Raw genomic sequence first — 17,614 nt, 5'->3', positions numbered from 1 at the left:
ACCTCCTGTCTGGCAGGAAACTGCTTGTGATGGCATGTTTGTGTTCAAGCTTAAGTTGAAAAAACTTCATCTCCAAGATCTAAATTTAGCATGACAGAGATGATGACAGAAAAAATGACACAGAACATGTGTACACTGAAATTTTGTATTTGAAATGAAGCTTCCGGTTTTATTCACACTCAAATTTGTATTTTATATTGTTTTGTTGAAAATCAGTAAAACATCCCATCTGACCAGACGACTGAATTTAACCATGGATTAAAATAAATGAATATATGAATAAATAATAAACCCTCTTTTACGTCCACGCTTTGATCAGTTTAGACTTTCTTCAGATTTGGGCTTAGAGTTGTAACGACATAAAATCAGTAATGATCAAGTTTGGTTCTCTCACACTAATCAGGTGATCACAGTGCTCGATTTTCAAGCTGTCTTTAAATGAGCATCAAGCCAGCTATCTAACATCTGCTAAATCACCCAGTGCCTCCGAAGGCAGTGGTGTCCACTGTGCCAGTGCTGGTGTTTTCAGCCCTTTTTTTATTTATAAATTCATCTGCACAAACACAGAGGATTATGGGATATGCAAATAAATATATTATAAATATATTATATATTATATAAAATATGGCAGAACGGAGGAAACTCAGCAAACAGTGTTCATACAAACTTCAGGTTCCGACATGGCAGACCGGTGGAATAGCTCACCAGCTTTTGGTTCTGCTGGGTTAGCTTCAGTTTCTTGGACTCTGACTCTGAAGCCATTAAACTAAAATAGATTTTGGGTGAGATTTTTTAGGTTCAGGGTCAAAGGTAATTTCTGAGGTGGTTTCTTTTGAGGAACCACTGTGCACTAAGTGGCACTGACTATGTCATTTACATTTCTCACTTAATACTCCGCTCGCTCTCTGATTTCATTGTTTTGAGATGAAATCAGTTCTTTGTCTAATTGCAGTGCAACCCCTTTTTAGTGCTGCACTTGTCACATCATCTTGATGTGCTGTACATTGGGAGATGAGCAGCTTCAGATTTGTGCTTCTCTCTTAATATGTATGGTGTGTACTGTGCTCTTCTGTCAGCTGACAGTCTTCAGTCTTAATTAGAATGAATAGAATTAGTCTTGGCCCTCACTAAACCTGTTACCACATAGCAATGGACGTCCCTCAAGGTCGTCTAGTCTTTCAGAAACTGCTTGCTTTACAGAATGTGTGAATTTGCAACTGGGTCACCGCCCTGGTCACTTTCCCTACCTTTGTCGTTTTTTATTCCCCTGGACTCCATAACTGCCCCGATCTCCCTGATAATCCTTTTCACTGCTCTCACTCTCACTACATGAAGAATCTGAAGGAATGGCCTCAAGCAACAGTCTTACCACCAACTCAGCACTCATTTTTGTTTTTCCATGTTACACTATGACATATAATATAAATCCAATTAGCTCTGTGAAATATCTCTAGTTTTGAATAAACACTGTGCCTCAAAGAGAAGATTAGGACGGGCCCGTTTGCATCGAGAGGAGCGAAATATGGTGGAATCTCAGTCACTTATTGGCCATTGGAACATTATTCAGTGGATTTAATTAGTACATGTTTGCTGTTTACATGCAAGAACAAGATTGAAACATGATTAACAAAATTTGAAGAATATTTTGCTGTATCTAAATCAACTGGCTAACACTATGTGACTGTATTGCTGGAAACATCACAACTTGGCAGTTCTCAGTTCCCTGCATCTTCATTGTGGGTGGGTCTTTTTGAGGTAAGATGGAAATAAGCATGAGAACTACCGAGTGTGGCGTGAGAGCAAGAGATTGAGATCTGAATGTGTGAGAGCTGTTAGACTTTTTTGTTTAGTTTCACCCCTATAGTAACCTCATCTGTGGTTTTGTACCGTGGCATATGTGCAGCGTGAGAAGACACAGGAAACACAGCGAGTCAGGCAAGAGAGTTGAATCACAGCAGTGATAAATTATATCTTATAATTATTATATATTATCGTGGGCTGGACGTTAGGGAGCTGGCCCTGTGACCGGAAGGTTGCCGGTTCGATCCCCAGGGCCGACAGTCCATGACTGAGGTGTCCTTGAGCAAGACACCTAACCCCCCAACTGCTCCCCGGGCGCCGTGGATAGAGCTGCCCACCGCTCTGGGCAAGTGTGCTCACTGCCCCCTGGTGTGTGTGTTCACTGGTGTGTATGTGGTGTTTCACTTCACGGATGGGTTAAATGCAGAGGTGGAATTTCCCTTGTTGTGGGATCAAAAAAGTATCACTTATATCTTATAAACATTATATTATACAAATCATTACAATAAAACAGCTTTTATGTGGCAGTAACTGGACAAAAACATCACGACTGAAAAGACAGACATACACACAAAGGGACGAATGAACAGATGGACAGACAAAGCAATGACCAAGCAACACGCACTCAATACATGCATTCAGTAATCTGACAACTGCAACTTTCATGCTCTGGGTGAATGGATAATGTGGAAACTCTGGGTTTACACGAGTCAGGCAGTAATCAGATTTTCCTAACCAGCCAATAAACTCACAGAATTAGACTTGACGTAAACGCAACATAAGTCTAAAATGTCATGATCAGCATTTTTAAAACATTGAGTGATCTTAGCTGAAACTGTGAACATACATCATCTAGAAGACTGTTCAGTTTGCGAGTGTATGGTCACTTTCAGCGTTGCTCCTAAAGTGTTGTGCTGTGTCTTTCAGGTGCTGTGTTTAGCACTGCTTGCTGTTTTCACACATGCGCAGGCTCAGAGAAATAAAAGAAATGTGAGTAAGAGTACACTTGCACTGAGAACTCTCATTTATGAGTTCCAATCCAGCTTCCGTTACCAGATTTCTAGACCTCAATCAGAGTGGGCTGTTTATGCACCCATTTGAATAAGCAGATAACTGCAAAGTCCAATAGTGATCAGATTATGTGTGTAAATGCACTCAATGTTGTTGTGAGGAAAAACGAATGAATGAGTGACAGGCAGCTACAGACAGGTGGGCTAGCTTGCAAACTTTTGGTTGTGCCTTCCATTGGTGGACAATAGCTAAGTAAATGTATAAATGTAACTAGTTACTGTACTTAAGTCATTTTTAGTGTATGTGTACTTTACTCAAGTATTTCTATTTTGGGCGACTTTTTACTTTCACTCCACTACATTTCAAAGTAAAAAAATCTGACTTTTTACTCCACTACATTTTGTGAAATCTGTCATCCTTTTGGCATATGTATGTATAAAAACACAACGTGTCAAAACAAAGAAGTGTGAAGTAAGCCCACCAATCAGGGCCCAGCGGTCACTTTGTTTAGAGCTGGTTTTGACCTGTTGGTCATACCGACCCAGTGCAGCACACAGTTCAGCGTCAGCGCAGCAGCGTAAAACTTTGGCAGAGTCTGTTTAACATAAATGATGAACTAACCTAACTTTGTGTAAATAGAGCTCAATATAGAAATATGTCCACATATGCAGTCGAGACTGACGCAGCTTTTTTCTGAATTTCTACAAACACCATTTCATTTTATAGTAAATTAGTTTTGGCTGATTCATGTTTATGAACAGACGCCTACAGATCAACATAGTAAAGGAGCTCATCTGTGATCCTGAGTTTAAAGCCAGTTTTTATTAAACTTAAACTTGTAACTAAGTTGCAAACAAAACCTAAACTGAGACTTTGCTTGTTTATAAAAGGTTATTTCAGAGCCACTCGGTTCTACCTAATGGAAATTGTTTGCCTTCAGCGTTTTGTGCTTATGATAATTCTAATAGACATCAGCCTCAGACTAATTAATGATATTCTACTAAAAGTTTGGTTTACCAAGAGTAACATTGGAGTATTTTCACCTAAAGTTAACGAAGAAAGAGTCTTGTTGGACATTAGAGTCATAATTAATCTTTTAGTGCTTTTACTTCCGATACTTCAGTAATTTGAAGGCAAATACTTTGGTGCTTTTACTCAAATGGAGGTTTAAAGGGAGGACTTGTATTTTACTTGGGTAATATTTTACCTGGGTCCTCTGTGGGTATCTCCACTCTAACTCAAGTACTTCGTCCACCACTGCGCATTCCCAGAAACATTAGCAGCTTCCAGTTTCATGCATTCTCTCTGTGGGTATGATTTTTGAGAAGAACCTTGAAAGCACAAATGAGAAATGTTGAATGTGACGTGAGAGTGAGAGAATGAGACGTAAACATGTGGCCTCTAGATTGCTTAAACCCTATAGCAACCCACATCCGTGGTTCAGCAGTGTCAGCACAGAGGGAGAAGGTGCAGCAAATGTAGCACTTTAGATTGGAGCTTTTGTTAAATATCCATACAGCTCTCACTGCACTAGGCACCACCACTGCACTATTACCTAACTAAGCAGCCCACACCCAGCACAACATAGACTATTAAATGCATCTACACAGCTCCACACTAACAGTCACAAGTTGTTCATATCACAGCTGCGGCGCTTCCCTTGTATGTATGGCCTCCTACATGCCTTCACGCTAGCCAGTAGTGGAACGCTTTATTGCTCTCCATTTTCTGAAGAGCCACCCCGGCAACCCCACAGAGTGCAAGTAGAGACCCTGAGGTGTGTGGGAGCACAGTGTACCCCCTCGCAGGCTCTGGGGTATATAGATTAAGATTAAGTGACCCTTATTAGTCCCACAACGGGGAAATGTCATCTCCACATTTAACCCATTTGTGAAGTGAAACACCACATACACTCTAGTGAGCACACACATACAAACACACACACACACACACACACACACACACTAGGGGGCAGTGAGCACACTTGCCCGGAGCAGTGTGCAGCCCAATCCGGGGAGCAGTTGGGGTTTAGGTGCCTTGCTTAAGGACACCTCAGTCGTGTGCTGTCGTCTCTGGGGATTGAACTGGCAACCTTCCGGTCAGGAGGCTGGTTCCCCAACATCCAGCCCATGACTGCCCCTAATAGAATGGCCACTGTCTATGCTGCATGTGCTGTTGGTTCTTCCTCAGGGGCATGGCCTTTTTCCCAGGAGCACCGGAGCGGAGAGAGGCCGAGCTCTGCGTATTCCTCCCAAGCAGAGCGATTCTCCTCACAGCTTGCACCATCACTCCTTGCACTATTTGGAGAGGTGGCAACAGCAGCAGCGCACCCCTCTCCACTATCTCCATCACCCACCATGTCACCCACTGAGACACCACTGAGCCTGACCCTTGGCCATGCACACTGCTTCTAGTCTCCAGCCTCTCTGTGCAGGGCTCGCTATCAGGCCTGTCACCAGGCCTTCCCACACGGACTCTGGCCTCCAGCCTCACCTTGCCATCTTCCAGCTGGGGTTTGCTGATGAACCTTGCTGTGCCTGTTTTTACCTTTAAAAAGACACAGGAAACATAGCGCTTTAGAAAGAAGCTCTTTTATTTAATCATGCAGTGGTAAGAACCACTGCCAGTGCTTCAAATGGCTGGGACTGCAGGCAGGTCATCAGTCATTAAGCACATATACACAGACCCAAACTAAAGGTCACAACTATGTACATGCTTTTAGGTCTCTTTACTTGCAGCTGTAGCGATTAAACTACATGCCTCCCATGCATCCACAGCTTCTCACTAACCAGTAGCAGGATGCTATAATGCTAACTCTTCATCCATCTTTATTTTTCATTAAAAAAAACAATGACAAAGGAACAATCAGTGTGTTTACATTTTGCTGAATAATCTGATAACTGCAAAAAATAAGAGTGAGTCAGTAACTGGTTCAGTGTGTTTAGAAGTCACAGAAAACGTAGCTGTAGACAAGAGCTTTGTTTGTTGAATCACAGCAGAGCCCATTAAGCACATATACACAGCTCCCAGCTAAGAGTCACAACTATTCATCTGCTTTTAAGGCTCTTTTGTGCCCACACCTCCTATGCAGCCATGGCCATTACCTGCTCCGTTTAGTGTCTGTCTGCTCTTTTATCTGTCGTAAGATTTACAGGCTAAAAGCACAGGTCAAACTATCAGACAGTGACTAATGGACAAACACCTCTAACTAGCACAGAACTTTATTACTGTAGACAGTCTCAGAGTTGGGTCTAGCTGCTCTGAGGGGAACTTTATTACTCTAGACAGTCTCAGAGTTGGGACTAGCTGCTCTGAGGGGAACTTTATTACTCTAGACAGTCTCAGCGTTGGGACTAGTTGCTCTGAGGGGAACTTTATTACTCTAGACAGTCTCAGAGTTGGGACTAGCTGCTCTGAGGGGAACTTTATTACTCTCGACAGTCTCAGAGTTGGGACTAGTTGCTCTGAGGGGAACTTTATTACTCTAGACAGTCTCAGAGTCGGGTCTAGCTGCTCTGAGGGGAACTTTATGACTCTGTTCTAGATCACAAAACTCAACTTCAGTGTAGAAGGAGAACTCAGGGTTTTCATAGATCTTCTTACAGTGAGATGCTGATGTTAATCTCCTCTTTTCTCATGAGGAGAAAGAATTCAGAAATCAGTGATCATTATTATAGTATTAAGATCTGCATTATTTCTCTGAGATGATCTTAAGAAGGATATTTTTCCTCTGGGTTCTCAACAGACACTTTCACTAGCCCTCCCAGCCCAAAGACACACACACGCTCTCCTTTCACCAAAACTGGGGCACGTCACATGTCTTAGAGCTATATGGACACCAGTGTGACCTATAGATGGTTTCCTGTTTTGAAACAAGTCTGGCTGCACATGCAGAAGGCGAAACCACTTTGGTACCTTAAATGGGCACAAGATTATAACGTTATTGGACTGTTGTAGTCAGCACAGAGTTCACATTGTTTGTAAACACTTGACTTAATAATCAAATGTCTGTGGAAGCAGGTCAGATTTGAGCGTGGGTAAACATCTGATGCTTATACTGGTACGGCATGATACTGATCCTGAACTTAACAAAATGTGCATCTAGAACCTGCAGCACGCTTTACAGGCGCACAGTAAGGCACAATGTCAGAAAATCAGAGATTTTCTTTGGTGTTTACATATTTACATTACGCATTGCATAATAATTTGGAAGGATGATTAAGACTGATGAATAATACTGGAAAATAGAAAATCTTAATGGTTAATCTGACTTCATAATAGACTATGCTGAGTGACTCTGTGTGGTGTCCTCTCTGAATCTGTACTTCATTGTTAGATTTAGCAATAACCTGTTTAGTCACTCATTGACTCACTCATCATTCTATCCCAGCGCTTACTGGGTGGAAAGCAGGAATCACAGTCCACAGTGTGGGCCACCAGTCCATCACAGGGCAGATACACACAGACACACACACACACACACACACACACGCAAATTCCACACAGAAAGGTGGTCAGTGTTTAGTCATAACTAAAGATAAATCAATAGATACTAGACCCCATACACTCACCTGAAAACATGGAAAAGTTAGATATGTGCATTTTGTGTAGCATTGGAGTCTCCCTGGTAGAACTTGTGTTAAGCTTCAATTTCAATTATGCTTGTGGGTGAGGATCACCTGCTCGGAATGCAAGCCTCCAAAAAGGTGAGTGATGGTGGATGGACAAGGTTCCCAGGACTGACAACTTGAGGGGATGAGAGAGCAGTCAAATCAGCGAGGGTGGAAGTGTGGCTGAAATGACTAGGAGGGCAGCAGGGTCCCGGGGACATTGCAACATCTTTACAAATGGATGGTGGAGCAATCTGAGAGGGAATGGGGGGATACTGAGGGGGGTTTCCTCTGCAGCATGATGCAACGGTGACCCAGTGGACAGGGAGTGGGAGCGGTTAAAGAAGAGAGGCAGTCATGCCTGTTCAAGCTGTTGCACAGGAGAGGCCTGAGAAACAACAGCATCCGGAAGTATAGTGAAGCATCAGACATGAGGAAGATGAGAGATGGGGCCAGGAAGAGGGTGGACCATGCAGAGGCTCAAGCAGGTGAATGAGGATGTGAAACGGAGGAGAGCTGCTGTGGTAGAATACTAAAAGTGAGACTGATGGAGTTGGAGATGGTGAGATAGTGAAAGGGTCCAGGTCCATGGATGAAACGTAGAATGGAGAGTGATAGAAGGACATGGTGACATCCAGTGGTAGTGGTGGGCTGGTCCAGACAGGTGTTCAAATACTTATTTGCAGCAAATAAATTATTAAAAAATCATACATTGTGATTTCCAGATTTTTTTTTTTTTTTAGGTTATGTCTCTCACAGTGGACATGCACCTAAGATGAACATTTCAGACCCCTCCATGATTTCTAAGTGGGAGAACTTGCAAAGTCGCAGGGTGTTCATAAAGAAACAGAACTAAAATGACATGGCATATAGCAAAAGGTCGAGGTTAACTGAAGAAACAAAGTGAACATAAATGTGCAAAATGTTACAGATCTCTGTATGTGCTGATGATCTTGTATGATGTATGCTGGTAACCCAGGCTGCTCCCTTCCACATATACTCAACATACAGGATAAGTTACGGTCCGTCTCAGGCTATAAATTATATTTTCAAATAAGTATTATTTTCCTATAAACTTCGGCGTTCACTCACTGCCACAACAGTACGCCCTTCAAATGTGCAAAAACCTGGATTTAAATATTTGGGAATAAGCAATACTCCATAATTTCCTGCTCTATTCCAAGTGAAATTCCCCCTCTGGTGGAAAACTGTAAACAAGACTTGGTGGGATAGTCCAGCTTACTCCAGCCCCACACAGGTAAAATTAACCTAATCAAAAAGGCCACACTACTAGGGACAGGTTATCTTAGGAGATCAATAAGTTGTGTTTTTCATTTGCTAAATTAAATGTGTATTTCAAAGTTTTAGGCCTCATTTCTTTAAGTTGAAAAGTTGCATTTTTCAAAACTGCATTCTGATTGGCTGTGCATCTTTTAAAGAGCACTCAGAGTTGAAACACTCCTTATAACTTTAGTTTTAATGGGTGAAGCTAAAAAGGTGTCTGCTGAATGAGTGGGGCTAAACTGCTGTAGGCTGAATGAGTGGGGCTAAACTGCTGTAGGCTGAATGGGTGGGGCTAAACTGCTGTAGGCTGAATGGGTGGGGCTAAACTGCTGTAGGCTGAATGGGTGGGGCTAAACTGCTGTAGGCTGAATGGGTGGGATTAAACTGCTGTAGGTTGAATGGGTGGGGCTAAACTGCTGTAGGCTGAATGGACGGAGTTAAACTTCTACGTTTAATTCAAAATAGAACTGTTTTTCCATGTTTTTACATAGGCCCTTTCAGGTTTAGAGTAAAGAAGAGTTGGACATTAGTATCTAACACACCTAAAATAATGAGAAACATTTGCATTAAATAATAATAATGATAATAATAACAGTAATTATTAGACAACTATGCTATCTTAAACCTGCCACTAAACAAACTAGAGAACAATACACAGAAATACTAAATGCAATTAATTTTAACAGCCATTTTCCAAAGTTACCACACAGCTGCATTCACTTTTCCAACACAACCCACCTACACAATGTGAAAGCATAAATCAAATTACTTAAATTAACATTAAAATAGACGCCAAACCTGCAGGACTTGATTTGAGCTCAGAAACTTACAAAGTAAAGATACCACCAGCTGCTGTGGGCATTTAAACTGAACTACTCTGTCTGATCTACTGCTGCCCTCTTGTGGCATTCGGCACAACTGCAACCAAACCTAAAGCTGAAACGTGATTCCTCTGAGTGATGTTCCTCTGGCCTGGATGAACATTATGGTCAGTTTCTTCTTGTTCACCTCCATGTGTGCAAAATCCCCCAGTGTGGAGGCCTTGCCAGTGAAGAACCAGATGAGGATCACCTGCTTGGAATTCAATCCCCCAAAAAAGTGAGTGACAGTGGATGGACAAGGTTCCCAGGACTGAGAACTTGTGGATGAGAGAGCAGTCAAATCAGCGAAAGCAAAGGGTGTCCGAAATGACTAGGAGGGCAATAGGGTCCCAGGGACACAGGCTGATGGAGTTGAAGTTTAGCGGATTGGAGTACAGAGATGGTGAAAGTCGGCCAGGTCCATGGATGAGTAGTAGAATGGAGAGTGATAGAAGGACCTGGTGACATCCAGTGAAGTGGTGCACTTGTCCCGTGCTGCAGTGCTGCGAGTGGCCAATGGAGTCACTTGTAGGTATGGAAAGACGAGACAACAGGTGATTACATAAGAACGCTGGGTAGTAAGGGGGGGTGTATGATACTTGAAGAGATAATGATGTGGTTCCAGATTCTGGTAGCACCTGTAGGAGTGGGTGGAGGCAATCTGTCCCCAAAGGCAGGGCTGAATGACTTGAATGAGCCAACCAGACCACTGTTTTTGGCTTGAGACTTTCGCGACAAATGACGTGTGCCTATTAGGTTTGCCATTGGGTCACAGCATCATGGCAAGTAGGCATGCGGTTACTTCAGAGAAGCAGAATTCCTCCCCATCCACAGCTGGAGGCGAGAACATGCAGTGATGGGTGTTGTCTAGAAGAGAAGACAGGTCAGACAATGTTCCAGTAGATGGGAAAGAGGGCAAGCCCGGAAGCTTCAGGATTGACAGAAGGAGGCGAGAGGAGAAGTGGGGGCAGGTTGGAAGGAATAGGAGGAGGCATCGAGGACAATGGAACAGTTAAAGGCAATGAAGCAATGAAAGAATGAAGCAGGCAAGGACTGGGTTGGTGAAGCAGGTAACATGGAACATGGAGGTGCGATTTATTGAGGTGGCAGGTATGGAGGGGATGAAAAAGGGAGTAAAAGGAGAGAGAGAAAAATAGATGTACAGAAAACAAGAAGAGGAAAGAAGGGGGGATGAAGGAAGGCGTGGGATGAGGGATGACAGGATAACGAAGGGAGGGGTCTGAGCTGAAAGTGGCCAGCATTATTAAATATTTTATGTTTTTCATGATCTTTATAATCTTTAAGTTGCAGTCCAGGCTTCACTGCTGCATTTTTTTGTTTGTTGTCTTGGCAACTCTTTCTTCTGTTGTGGATGCGCCAAAACCCCAGCCATTCCCGAAAACCAGCCAATCAGTGAACAGCTTGAGACACACAGGTTTCACCCAAATCTAACATTAAACAAATATTTATTTAAGAAGAATAATTACAACAATAATAACATTAATAATTTTTTTTTTAAATGTTCACGATGTTTTCAGAACTGCTGTCTTTTATACACTTTTTATCAATAGTGTGAACATTACCTCCTTACTTACATTACCTACCTTACTTTCATGATCATGAGTTCAGCGGCCTGATCAATCACTCCTAACCTACAGATTATCAATATACATATAGATTACATACTGAAATTAAATACTGGTGTTGCGAGGCTGCTGTAAGGTAAACTCAGACTGGACTGCAGGCATTAAAACACAAACAACATGTGAGAAAAAGGTAAACAAACCAAATATACAGTCAAAACAGACGTGTATAAAAGAATTTAACCTCAAAATGCAAATTTAATACTCAGTAACAATGAAACAGCCCAATACTCTGCAATACTCTGCAATACACTGCACTCCCTGAACCACCTGGTCAGAATGAACTATAAAGTGACCTGACTGAAGTTCACACAGTTAATACAAATAAACCCATCTCTGATCACAGAGTTCTCCCACTTTCTTCTCCTGCTTTCCTCCTTTGTCTTTGTCCTTCTCTCTGGTTTATTCCGTCGTCCAGGCGGTTTTGACCTTCTCGTTGGGTTTCTTCAGCGTGCTGAGGAGGTTCTGGGACATGAAGTACGGCCTCTCTGCAGATCCATCGTTGCGCTCCAGATCCTCCACTGAGGGAAGAACCATTAAATCAGAACCAAAATCAGTGAACAGTAACAGTGTGAACCTCTAACTCACTCGCTCACTATGACTGGAGCCATCACGATTAATCAGAACCTGACTGAGGAACCTGCTGAAATGGACCTTCTCAGAGAATCAGTGCTGATTAGTTTCATGATGATAGTGAATATTTAAAATTCTTCTACTGCTGTCATTTAGAGTAACAAACACTTTTATATTACACACTACAGTTCAAAATGTTTTAGAATAGACATTTAATCTGGTTTTATACTCATTTAAATGACTATAATCTGCTCGTCCAGAGCATCTTCAGAGCTTTCAAGCTGTTAATAAAACTGTAGAAATGTAAGAACGATAAAGAGAAGTGAAGAAGATTCTGATTGAGAAAGCTGTAGAACATTCAAAATGAATGCTCTAATGAAATGAATTAAGTTTATTTACCGTAATTTCCGGATTATAAGCCGCTACTTTTTTCACACGCTTTGAACGCTGCGGCTTAAACAATGATGGGGCTAATTTATGGATTTTTACGGGCTAACGAGCTTCATGCCACCAAAACATTAAGCCTCGTCACATCAGACCAATGAAATTACCGAACACATCACAGTGGACCAATGAAACTGTTCGAATTAAATCAAACGCACTCACACTAAATTCTTCAGATCAGTCACTTTGCACTTCATGCACACACCCTCATCATGGAAAACACACGAAGAAATACATATGATGCAGCTTTCAAGTTAAAGGTGATCGATCTGGCTGTCGAAGAAGGAAATAGAGCTGCTGCACGTAAGCTTGGCATCAATGAATCGATGGTGAGACGTTGGAGACGGCAGCGTGAAGAACTGACTCAATGCAAAAAGACAACAGAAGCTTTCAAAGGTAAGAAAAGCAGATGGCCCAAACTTGAAAACGTTCTTGAAGACTGGGTGAACACACAGAGAGCAGACGGCCAAGGTGTTTCCACCGTGCAGATCTGACTGAAAGCCAAAACAATTCCTGGTAGGCTACTGTATTTTTTTTTTAACCAGCCGTGTTACAGGCACTGTAAAAAAAATCTTTCTGTGTAACATCTTTGTGTGTAAATATCTCATGTTACAACGTGGACACCTGGGGCTTATAGACAAGCGCAGCCTATATATGTTCAATTTTTTTTGTCTTTTTAAAGTTAGTGGTTGCGGCTTATATTCAGGTGCGCGCAATAGTCTGAAAATTATGGTAATATACAGAAAGTCAATTAGTTATTTAATTAGTTTCTGTCAGTTTTTGTTTTCAGTTTAGTTTGTTTTACTTTTTAGTTTAGTGTCAGCTAATTTTAGTTCTTCAGAAAGTTTCAGTTTTAGTTTTTGGTTTAGTTTTAGTTTATTTTTAGTCAGTTTTAGTTTTCATCTTAGTTTAAGTTTTAGTTTTTCCATTTAGTTTTAGTTTTCGGGTTTATTTTCAGTTTTAGTTTTTGGTTTAGTTTTTAGTTTATTTTCAGTTAGTTTTTAGTTTTCTGTTTAGTTTTAGTTTTCAGTTTAGTTTTAAGGTTCTGTGTAGTTCCAGTTTTTGTTTTCGGTTTAGTTTTAGTTTTCAGTTTAGTTTCAGTTTTAGTTTTCGGTTTAGTTTCAGTTTTAGTTTTCAGTTTAGTTTCAGGTTTAGATTTTAGTTTAGTTTTCAGTCAAGTTTTCAGTCAGTTTTACTTTTCACTTTAGTTTTAGTTCTGAATTTAGCTGCAATCAGTTTTAGTTTTCAATTTATTTTCAGGTAGTTTTAGTATTCAGTTTTAGTTTCCATTTTAATTTCAGTTAGTTTTATAGTTTTCAGTTCAGTTTCAATTAGTTTAAGCAATAATAATTTTTAGTAGTAATCGTTTTAGCTTTTATTTAGTTTTGGTATTATAATGAACAATGTAATAGCAAGGATTTGATAAGTGGAATACAATTAACAGTAGATGGAACTCTGCTGGGCTCCAGCTTTCCTGAAAGATCAAACATAGAAATACACTCCTAAACAAAGACTAAAAGTTCAGTCTCAGTAATTCTGTTTAAATTAGGTTTTGCAGTGGATGTTATAGTTTTGATGATCACATTTTCCACTGTTTTTCACTGTTAGTTTTTATTTTAGAGGTTAGTTTTAGTGACCCATAATAACGCTCGGATGAATGTCGTTCAGAGTAAGACTCAGTGATACAGAGAGGCTGAAAGTCTGAGTTTTATTCGAGCACTGAGAGAGAGAGAGAGAGAGAGAGAGAGAGAGAGAGAGAGAGAGAGAGAGAGAGACATACACATACAAAGGTAGAAAAAGGAGAGAGATAGAGAGGTAGAAACAGACTGAAGGCAACAACGACACACATCGGCCGATAAAAAAGTAGCAGAAACACACACACACACACACACACACAATCGCACAGAAGGCTGAATATTCACCACAAACACAGCAGAGTGACCAAAACAGTGGATGATGTCAGAAGTTGTGAAGCTCTTGCAGGATAAACGTCTGTTCAAATCGGACACTAAAATTAACCTCCGGAATGAAGGTTTAATAAAATTAAGTATTATAATTCAATTAATATCCAGAATGAAGTCCTAATTATAATAAAATTAACACCCAGAGTCTCATATTTGAAAAGTGGCTCAATCCATGTTACTTGCTACTGTTACTTGCTCAATCCATCCACTTGTTACCATTAGTTGCATCTCCGTGTTTAGCTTAGCAACCAGGGCCCGATCACAAAAACTCTCTTTCTTTAGTCCTAATTTGTCCCATTAGTCCCAATTTAGTCCTACATGCTTAGATGCTACACAATTCTGCGCATGTGAGCTTAAAGTGCACCAACTTTTGACAGCGTCAACTATTTTCATTACTCTCAGTTTCACTCGCAAATCCAGTTGTGGTACTGCAAGATCCATTTTTAACATAGTAAATAAAAACAATCAATTTTACTCACATTGTTAGAGTCTTTTTTCACCTTTTTATATTAAATAATTTCACTTCATGGTTTGGCCCTATAGCTGGTAACTCATGTAAACCAGGGTTCTCTTTTTTGCTTGTTTTTATTTCATGTAAACATCGCAACACTAAACTCTTTATTAGTGCATTCTCCAAAATGACGATAATTCACGATAATAATTAGGCACGAGTCCATCACCTACAGTACGGTTCATTTGAAACATTCACACTGAACACAACACTGCCTCCCTCTCGCCAACACAGCTAACGGCTAACAGAGGCGTCCACTTAACGGCCGAGAAAGTTCATAGATTTAAATGGTTTCTAGCGCGTCTGCGAGTTTCTGTCTCAAAATGCTTAGAGCTGCCATCAATTACACTAGTGTTTCTGAACATCTCCTCACTGAACTGAACAATAACCGCAGCATCACCACCACTTAATAACATGCTAACACAACTTGCTAGTGATACTTTTCCAAGAAAACTGATTGACAGCGACCCTCCTCCCTCACCCTAAATGTAGTCGATGAGCCAAAATATGTTTGCTTCTTTACCTTTAGCACTGGAGCTACAAAGCTAATGTAGCTAACATGTAACTGAAGCTTCAAATCCACTTAGAAGCGTGCTAACTGCATACAGACTTAGAACGCTCTGGGGTAACTTATTATCCTCCAAACAAAATCATTATCCTCTGTAGCATTGGAACATACAGGACTTAGTTAGCTAACTAAAATTAGCTAGCAAGGTATGTTAGCTGTGCTACAGTACTTCAGATTGGCCTAGATGTTATCTATGGTATGGTATGAACGTTGACATTTTTATTAGAGTGAGATTTCAGTGGGCAGGGCTCGGGGGGATATGAGGTGGATGGTATAGGGCTTTTGGGGGGGTTGGTTGCTCCATAACATTAGATTTTTTAAATTAGCGGATAAGTAAATGTGTACACAGTCACTGATTTTTTATCTTAAGTGTTACAAAAAATGTTGCCATGGTCAAATCCAATCTGTTTCGGCATCAACACTAAAGAATAAACCAGTTTAAAAGAGTTAGTTAATGATAACCAGCAGTGCAGCCAGTAGGGGGGGTCTCCCAGTGCAGTTTATTCCTTCTGCAGTGTTTTAATGCCGCTTAGCAAACGCCTAAGTTAATACATCATTATACTATGTATCTGTGAAATGCCTAATATGACAAAAAATGTGCAAAGAAATGTGAGAAGGAATGAACGTTTAATGGACCTTTTTCACAATACGATGCCATTAAGAGAAAATGGTAACAAAACAGCTAACACCACCAACCATCTGGTTAGCCTGCTGGCCGTTTCAAATCAGCAAAGTGAGGCGAATCACAGTCTTCAGAATATCTCAGTGATGTAAACCGATTTATAAAAGAATAAACACACACAACACACACTGGGAAGAACAAAAGATATGGGCTGTTCTTCCAAAATTACGTTTTTGACTTCGAGTGAAAGTTACTTTGCCATAGCCTGCTAACTCAGCTAACCTAGTGACCTAACTCCGCTAACCTAGCGAGCCTGGTCAGAGATGTATGGAAGAGATTTGGAGGTGTGATTCTGAGGAACGCCTTAAAGCTGGACTGCATGTTTGGTTCAACTGGAAAAGAAATTACGTGCTGACAGGAGTGAGAATCCTCGAACGTGAAAAGGGCCTACATGTTAACAAGATCAAGAAACAGCACAAGAGAGTTCATGTGAGGCACTTTAGTCTGTAGGACAGTCTACGTTTAACACTGCTTACTGTTCAGCTAATGAGACACAACTGTGTTCATTTTACAGTATAAACTGTGCAGTGAACGCTGCTCGATACTTATCAGGTTTAGTTTACTGAGCAAGTTGGTTATATTCCTTCTGTTCTCGTCTGTTTAGTGTTTAGTGAAGGTTTTCTCTGCTCTCTGACACGAGCACACTGCTCTCAGTTCACGCGCTGGTTCCCTGTTGCTATGGAAACCAGCCCCACCATCACTGATCTACAAGACACATGGACCAGCAGTGACTGACTAGCCAATGTGAGAACATGAGATTAGACCGAATTGCGTGAGAGTTGGCAGCCGTGAAATGATAATAGAAACCTGTACCTTTCCCCTTTTCTACAGGTAACAGGTTTTGGGCATTAATATCACTGCTACTGAGTACTAATTGGTTATCATCACTGCTACTGATTACTAATTGGTTATCATTACTGCTACTGAGTACTAATTGGTTATCATCACTGCTACTGATTACTAATTGGTTATCATCACTGCTACTGAGTACTAATTGGTTATCATTACTGCTACTGAGTACTAGTTGGTTTAGGGGCAGTCGTGGGCTGGAGATTAGGGAACTGGCCCTGTGACTGGAAGGTTGCCGGTTCAATCGGTTCAATGTATGTGGTGTTTCACTGCATGGATGGGTTAAATGCGGAGGTGGAATTTCCCGGTTTGTGGGATTAATTAAAGTATCACTTAACTTATCATCACTGCTATTGAGTACTAATTGGTTAGCATTACTGCTACTGAGCGCTGACTGGTTCACATCAATGCTACTGAGTGCTGATTGGTTAGCATTACTGCTCCTGAGTGTTGATTGGTTAGGATTACTGCTACTGAGTGCTGATTGGTTAGTATTACTACTCCTAAGCACTGATGGTTTAGCATTACTGCTACTGAGCACTGATTGTTTGGCATTTCAGCTACTGAGTGCTGATTGGTTAGCATTACTGCTACTGAGTTCTGACTGTTCAGCATTACTACTACTGAGTGCTGATTGGCTGCCACTGATTACTGCTACTGATTGATTGGTTACAGTTACTGACTGCTATTGGTTGGCATTACTGCTACTGGTTGCTGATTGGTTAGCGTTAAAGTTACTATTTCACTTAGTATTACACTGTGTGCACAATTATTAGGCAAGTGAGTATTTTCACCATATTATAATTTTTAGGCAT

The 17,614-nt window shown here is 41.0% G+C and overlaps 1 protein-coding gene across 1 annotated transcript in view; it reads right to left on the bottom strand.

Moving 5' to 3' along the window:
- Positions 1 to 11,015: 11,015 nt before the first annotated feature.
- slc44a2 (solute carrier family 44 member 2) overlaps positions 11,016 to 17,614 on the bottom strand; it is a 39,964-nt gene continuing 33,365 nt past the window's right edge. The window contains exon 22 of the mRNA XM_017715736.2: positions 11,016 to 11,729. Coding sequence (XP_017571225.1) covers positions 11,611 to 11,729 — 119 coding nt within the window. The 3' untranslated portion in view covers positions 11,016 to 11,610. The remainder of the gene's footprint in view (positions 11,730 to 17,614) is intronic.

This window comes from Pygocentrus nattereri, chromosome 30, assembly GCF_015220715.1.
Source record: "Pygocentrus nattereri isolate fPygNat1 chromosome 30, fPygNat1.pri, whole genome shotgun sequence".
NCBI classification, from domain to species: domain Eukaryota; kingdom Metazoa; phylum Chordata; class Actinopteri; order Characiformes; family Serrasalmidae; genus Pygocentrus; species Pygocentrus nattereri.
The sequence above is the reverse complement of the archived record's forward strand: the minus strand, read 5'-3'. Positions and strand labels throughout refer to the sequence as shown.